A 7,473-nucleotide genomic window follows, 5' to 3' on the forward strand; every position below is an offset into this window, starting at 1 on the left:
AATTCAAAAATAAAAAAGTGTACTAAAAATAAGTGCATCATTTTTGGCAGCGTTTTTCACCCTTTTGAGAAATGATGAACTTTTCAAAATGGCATTTTGGGTTTGCTGAAAATATTTTAGGTGGACCTATTTAAATTTCAAGTGATAGAGTTTGATCAATCCCTATTTCAATTGCAAATGAACATGAACATGGTGCATGGATGTTCACTAATGCAACTAATATGATTATTTACAATCAAGTTCTAGGTTTGTGCCAGAACCTTCCTGGAAGCTCCTGCAACAAGCCACCCGGCAACAGACGATCAAGTGGCTCACTTCGCCCACGGGGAACCCAGGAATGCAGCTAATCTACCATGAGTATGTAAATGACGCAAAAGGGTCAGGCTGCAGGTAGGACTGTAGGTGGAAGTCCCACCACAACCCACTTGGTCCCGATCCAGATTGGTGTAAAAAAGTGGACATCCTACCAAAACAAAGATAGATTAAGTGGGAATAAGTGGGATTCCCACCTAGCAACAAAATAGAGCGATCAGCGCACGCAAGATCGCTCGAAGCAGAGCAAAGCAGAGGAGGGCGCTGGCTCGATGAAGAGGCAACCATGGCAGCTGGCGACGCTCCGTTAGCCATGGTGCGGCGGACGCGGCTGGGACGGGCCGGAGATGGCCGGATCCGACTGTGGGGCACACGGAGGAAGCTCCAGGGTGGCGGTGCTGGCGACCTTGAGGCCATGGAGGTCACTGGAAATCCTGTATGGTAGGGAGAGAACAGGGATTCGAGGACAGGAAGAGAGAGCAAGGGAGATGGGACAAAGAGAGAAGGCAGGGAGGTGCGGGGATGAATCTGCATGTCCCAGGGACGGCTGGAGTTGCACCAACCGGGTCAGGTTATCGGAGGTTGACGTCGAGCCTGGCGTCCAGCACGTCGACGACGCTCTCCATCTGCAGGTTCCATCCCTCAGCGGGCCCCAGCACCGCGCAACTAGCCCGACTGCGTTGGCGAGCATGGCATCCACGGGCTGCAGCAGCTCGCGGGAGAAGCACGCTGCGGCTCTCTACTCGTTCAGGCACGGGCTCGTCGTTGTCCAGATGGGCTCCCAATGGGATCCAATGGAAAAAGTGGGCTAACCCAATTATTGTTATTTGTTTTCAACGGAAGTCCAATAAAAAGGAAATTAAGTGGGATGGGCTAATAATTCCCACTTAATTCCATCTCCACCTTCAGCCTGACAAAAGGGCAATCTAGTAAAAGGAACTGATCCACTCAATTGGAATGAATCCATGACATTTCATTTCACTTGTTCCCCAAAACAAACACACCATATAAGAGATTAAAACTCATAGTTTAGTAGTAAATAAATCAAACTAATCATACCCATCAGTAAGCTCGTTGTGCCAGCTTCACTCACACTCCCACACGCGCCCACGCACATAAACATGCCAGTTTAGTTAACATAGCACATGTATGATACAGATTGATCAATCTAGGGAAATAAACAGATGGGTGATCGATCTGCTTCCTCTATACTAATGAGAGCTCATGGAAGGAACAAACCACACATGATCACGCGAGGCATGCCAGGGCTTGGAGTGTGTCCTTAGCAGTCCCCTTGGCGTTGCTGCACACCCCGATAGTCTTGTTGTTCTTCCCGCTGTACTCCACATTGACGTCGATGAGGTCGACGCCACTGCATGGCTGCTTGTCAGAGCAGAGCAGACTGACTGCCTCTGGAGTGGACGATGTGCCAGTGATGTTGCGGAAGATGACGTCCTTAACGGTGACCGCAGACTTGCTCTTGCTCTTGGCGGTGCACACCTTTTCCGGACAGTAGTTCTGGTCGATGATTATGGGGTTGGCAACGTCCTCCATCTTGATGTTCTCGAACGTCAGATTGGACGCTGTGATAGACTTCACCGCGTCCTCGTAGGTCTTGATGCGTACTCCGTTGGTGCTGCTCCTGAGAACGCAGTCCTTGACCGTTACGTCGCTCACGTCCTTTTCGTCCTTGTACCTGCCAAGGCAGCCCACGCTGATACCCTGGCCCGGCCCACAGGTTACACGGGTAACTCTAATGCGGGAGCTTCCCCCTCCGATGGAGATGCAGTCATCTCCGGTGCCGATAGTCGCACCCGTGACGTTGATGTTGCTCGAGTCGCCGATATGAATGCCATCAGTGTTGGGGCTGTTCCCCGGTGCCGTGATGGTCAGGTTCTCAACCTTCACGTCCTCGGACTTGTAGATGTTGATGTGAAAGAACTTTGAGTTCAGCAGTGTGATGCCGGAGACGGTCCCGTTTTTCACGAAGTCCAGCACCAGTGACTAATTACACCACAAATGCATGCACGTACCAACAATCGAACATACATTAGTCATGTGCTGTGTCGATCAATCAAGTAACGATTCGTGTGTGCATTCACGTACGTTGGGAAAGGCCTGAGCCTCTGGATCCTTGGTATACACGTTAGTGCCTTGGCCGTCGATCGTGCCGGAGCCAGTGATTACAAGGTTCTCAACCTTGAGGATATTGATCCAGCTGCCCCCGTCATACTTGGGCAGGTCGTTGGTACCCAGCAGGGTGCCGTCGATCTGGATTTTGACATCGCCCTTGCAAGGCCCGCTGAAGTTAAGAGGGCCAACCAAAAACTCCCCCTTGGGAACGAGAACCGTCGCCTGCTCAGCCGCCCCGCACGCCGACTTCCACGCCTCCTGGATTTCCTGCACACATGTGTCGGTCGTCCCGCATCATGGTTGGTCAGCGAAAAGGCATCGACAATGCAGGGCATTGCTTGATTGATCACGCTGTGCGTTGCGCCACAACTGACCTTTGAGCAGTCGGTTTTGCCATCGCTGGTCGCGCCGAGCTTGGTTATATCAAAGATCCCGCCAGCCCCGGACGCCTCCTCGCCGGCTTCGGGTGCGGGGGCAGGAGCAGCGCTCTTCTTGGCTACGGGCCTTTTGGCGGCGCTCGCGGCGAACAGGACCATCAGGATGAACAGGACCCTCATCACATTGCTGCCGAAAGCCATTTTCGTCCTATAGCTGGCGCTTCTTCCTCCGCCCCTGCAGAGATCCATCGGAGATGTTCCAAAAGATATGCTGCTGCAGATAGGCGACCGGATCGCTATGTTCAAGGCCTGTCAGTCCTTTTCCTTCCTATTTTCGGCCTATGGTTGAGCGGGCGCATGTCCTCCTGTTTTTAAAGCGGTGTCAAAAATCTCACGAAACAAAACTTCAAAACGCGTTTGGTTCACTTAGGACATTTTACATACTTGTTTCGATTGAGCATGGCTGAGCTAATGCAGACACAAAACTAACATCTGCATATAATGTGGTTGCCTACATTAGACTTCTTGCATGATGAGAGCAATTAGTTAGCACAGTGTTTGGCTGTCGGCGTTATTATTGTTAGACAAACAACACATTACTCCCTCCGTCACGGTTTAGAAGGCGTGCGTGGAAATTCTCTAGAACCTAGGTGGTTATTGATTGGCTGTAAAATGAGTTAAAAATAGCATTCACACTACGCATGTATATAGAAGTAGTACAACGGAGTACTAATTAGCTGCTAGAAGTAAATGCAATGCTCCTTAAACCTTGTGTGTTGTGAAAATGCACGCAAACTTAACCGCCTTCTAAACCGTGACGAAGATACTATTCGGTTGCAAACGGTTAAAAATGTAATCATCACTTCTCTAACACACACTGAACATTATCTCTTTCTAACTAGGAAACAAATGTCAGTTTATCCAATCTACTAGCAAATGACACTACAAGTTACTAAGAGTCATCGTGGTTGAATAGGGAAGGTTCAACTGTTGGGTTTAGTTCCACATCGGTTGTGAAAGGAGATATAACACGACTTAGAGCATCACTAGTAGTACCCTCAAACCCTCAAACCAGTTTTAAGGGTTGAGAAATTGCATTTTTGGCACTTTTATGGGTTGAAAAATAGGGGCAAATACTAGAACCCTCAAACCCAACCCTTATAACAAAAACAGGGGCAAAAACAGGAGAGCTCGGGGCGGCGCGACTGCCTCTGGCCCGCCATGCCTCTGGCGCGACGGCGAGGAGAGCTCGAGGAGGCCTGGGGCGGGCCTGCCTCTGGCTGAGGGAGGCGGCGGGCGGCCCGGGGGCGGGGCGCGGGAGGCGGCGGGCGGTCGGGGGGCGGGGCTTGACGGCTGGGGGAGGCCGAGGGGGCGGGGCGCGGCGGTGGCTCGGGGCGGCGGCGGTCGCGCGGCTCTGCCATAATGGCGGTGGGCGGGCGGCCGGAATGGCGGCGGCAGATGGGGACGGGGATAAGTCCCTCCCGCGCGGCGATGGAACGGTTTGAGGGTTGGGGTAGTTTTCGGTCCTCAACCCTCACTTATACAGGTTGAGAGGGGGGTTGAGGGTTGGATCCTCAGTTTTTGAAGTGTTTGAGGGTTAAGGGGTTCTAGTCTACGCGTTTTTTTGTTCGCTAACTGTAAAAAACAATTATTTTTAAGGATTTGAGGGTTTGTGGATACTACTAGTGATGCTCTTATAAGGGTGGACGTGTCCCTTCCAAACATGCTAGTCTTTTTTTTTGAGGTGGGGGGGAGGCCCAAGGCCTTTCATAAGTCGGTGTTGCTCTCCGTTTGGGATTGGTTGACGCATGTGGATCGGCAACGCTGGTATTAGTAGACTCCGAATTGCGTCACAATTTATATCACAGCCCACATGTCCGGAATAAATCTCGATGAACTCACAGATGGTTCACTAGTGAAGAAACGGGCATTAGTCCCGGTTGGTGAGGGTCTTTTGTCCCGGGTCACCAACCGAGACTAATAACTTGGGACTAAAGGCCTCCAGCTTTAGTCCCGGTTGGCCACGACCCGGGACTAATGCCCTTCCACGTGGCTCGCAGCGCGTTGTGTTTTCCGTTTAATTCTTTTTCATTTCAAACATATTTTTACGCTGCTACATATTGTACATGCTATGCATACATCATATAATTTCTCGTAGGACCAATCATATATCATAGAATTTCTCTACGATCAAATATATATATATATATATATATATATATATATGTATGTATCTGTGTGTGTGTGTGTGTGCACAATTTGGTATATACAATTTCTCCTAAAATATGCAGATCATTACATGCAGGTATTAGGTGTAGTGGTATTCCCTCTCGAGAGATATCACCTGGTCAAGCAAAAATCCCGCCATTTCCTTTTGAAGTGCTCGTATGTGGTCCTTTGCTACGAGCCTATTCCGCATCAGTGTCATATTTAAAGAAGGAATTCAATATGAATATATTAGTTGTGTGTATATATAGTTGACCATGATTGTGAATAGTGTTTACGTATCCAAAGATTTCTTTTATCTCTACGTCGTATGGTCATAAAGTGAATGTTCTCGCAAACATAGCATGCACATAGATTAGTCCCCTGATCCTACTGCATGCACCACTTTATGAGAATATAATTCAATCAGATAATAATCAAGCAGGATAATGGTATTGAAATTAGAACGAAAGAGATGTGCAGATGTAGCTTGACTACTTAATTACCTTGGGCCGTTTGCATGTGAGCTCGTTTTTCCATTCACCGGGAATCTCCTGGATGAACCGTGTCCAAACTGTGCCCGGCTAAGAAAAAGAATAAAGGTGTCATTGATTACTTGATATCAGGAAATGACCTAAACAAACCGACATAGTGCGATAAAGATTGAAATTACCTGTTGAGCATCAACTTCAGATTCATGTACTCTTTAGGGTCTTTTTAGTGAGTCGAGTACTTCAATTGTTCCCTCGTCAACACCGATGATTACCAGGATCTAGTGGAAACTTCATTGTATAAGCGGGCATGGATAACTCATCAAGTACTATGTACACTTAACATCTAGTAAGAAAAATAGAATTTATAGTACAAGATAGTAACACTCACCTGAAGTTGTAAGGAAATAGTATTTTGGCTGGGTCTTTAGTACCTTAAAAGATGTATACAAGTTCTCCACTGTTTCATCTTTGAACTCTGTTACAATCTTTTCATAAATGGTATTTGGGTCAATGAAGCCAATGCCAAAGACTCCAGCTCTTTTCATTTCAAACATCTTCATTTTACATAACACCATAGAAAACAATATAGTGAGGATAATTACAGGCAATGAACGAGTTGATGAGCTAGAGACTTAAATTACAGAAATAAATCACTAACAAACAATAGCAACTGACGAGAGATTTGTCGAGTGCGTCTTGATTGAATAATTGAAACAATTCCGAAAACTTGATCCACAAATCTTCTTCATTGAAGAAATGCTCTCGCTTGACTGTCACCATCAGGTTCTCTCGCCCGACTTGTATTTCCCTCACGTACCAGTTATGAAATTTGTACATTTGCGTTGATAGAAGCAGGACCTGCTCATGCCTGACAGAGGTTTACCGCGGCATATTTCCATGCTAGTTTGTCCTCTTCCACCCTGGGCATTTCCTCGGCGCCTAGGAGTTGTTCAATAGTGACACCGACCTATCTAGCCATCTCTCTAACACCAGCATCGATTACCTCGGTACTCACCTTGAGAGGCGGGATGGATTGCATTGCCTGTTCTCCAAGCTCGAGAACAGTTTTCCCTCTTTTCTTACTACAGCTCGACTCCTTCTTTTGCTTTTCATGATATGACTTGCTAATAGAGCATTCATAGTCTGAACGCATTCTCTCCGGAGGCGTTTAGCAAGATTCTCCATAACGCGTTGTAGGGTTTTCTGAGGTATTATCTGCTTTGGTGGTGGGGGCGGTTTCGGTCCAAAATGGGACTTCAATTCGGAAGCGTTTGGTCCTTGGTTTTCTCATCGCTCATCTCATAAGCCAACTTCTTTTTTGGTTCTCTCTTCCACTTTGTAGTCTGTTGATGCTCCACAAGTCGAAATGACACAGACTCATGTCGGGGCTCTGTCTCGGGGTGGTGGGGTGGAGTCGGGTGACGCAGTGGCGGACTCGCGACGGGATCCGTGTCGGGGTGGGATGAAGTCGGCTGACGCGGTGGCGGACTAGCGCTGCGCTCCATGTCGGGGTGGGGTGAGGAGGAGTCAGTGGCCTTGGAAAGATTATGGAGTCCTTTCTCCATAAGAAGAGACAAAGCAAGACTTCTCGTAGTGTGTGCTGCCCTTCACCTCCAGGACAGTCAATCTCTAGTGACTCACTTCCCGGCATCACTTCATCCGCCCCGACACGAGCATAGCGAGCTGGTACCGGATTGGAATGGAAGGTTGCATCAGGGGGATTTGGATAAGCACGGCCGACTGCTACCTTCATGGATATGTTCTTGATATTCATGTGTATCTCACAACTTTTCAACCATGTGATTTCATCCACGGGGTAGCGACTGAGCAGTGCATCATCAACGAGGATCCCCGTGGAGCCCATGCTTCTTTTCAACATCGATGGTATGGTATTATCCAATGCTAGAACTGGTTGCTCCAAACACTAAGACGTCCTTTGCTGGTTAAGTGTG

At 48.2% G+C, this 7,473-nt stretch overlaps 1 protein-coding gene across 1 annotated transcript; it reads right to left on the reverse strand.

The window, feature by feature from the left end:
• Positions 1-1,240: 1,240 nt before the first annotated feature.
• LOC123439836 (exopolygalacturonase-like) lies at positions 1,241-3,221 on the reverse strand. The gene is made up of 3 exons (XM_045116489.1): positions 2,820-3,221; positions 2,419-2,712; positions 1,241-2,316 (listed from the first exon to the last, which is right to left on the reverse strand). Exons 1-3 carry the CDS (start codon positions 3,069-3,071, stop codon positions 1,561-1,563), a joined length of 1,302 nt encoding a protein of 433 aa, XP_044972424.1. The 5' UTR covers positions 3,072-3,221; the 3' UTR covers positions 1,241-1,560.
• Between the last annotated feature and the right edge of the window lie 4,252 nt (positions 3,222-7,473).

Source organism: Hordeum vulgare, chromosome 3H (assembly GCF_904849725.1).
Source record: "Hordeum vulgare subsp. vulgare chromosome 3H, MorexV3_pseudomolecules_assembly, whole genome shotgun sequence".
NCBI lineage: Eukaryota > Viridiplantae > Streptophyta > Magnoliopsida > Poales > Poaceae > Hordeum > Hordeum vulgare.

Bases quoted from the DNA above. Each gene is read 5' to 3' on its own strand.
- LOC123439836 (XM_045116489.1), bottom strand. From the start codon at position 3,071: ATGGATCTCTGCAGGGGCGGAGGAAGAAGCGCCAGCTATAGGACGAAA. The intron at 2,713-2,819 runs GTCAGTTGTGGC...ACATGTGTGCAG, and splicing joins GCAAAACCGACTGCTCAAAG to GAAATCCAGGAGGCGTGGAA. The intron at 2,317-2,418 runs GTACGTGAATGC...TGGTGTAATTAG, and splicing joins AGGCTCAGGCCTTTCCCAAC to TCACTGGTGCTGGACTTCGT.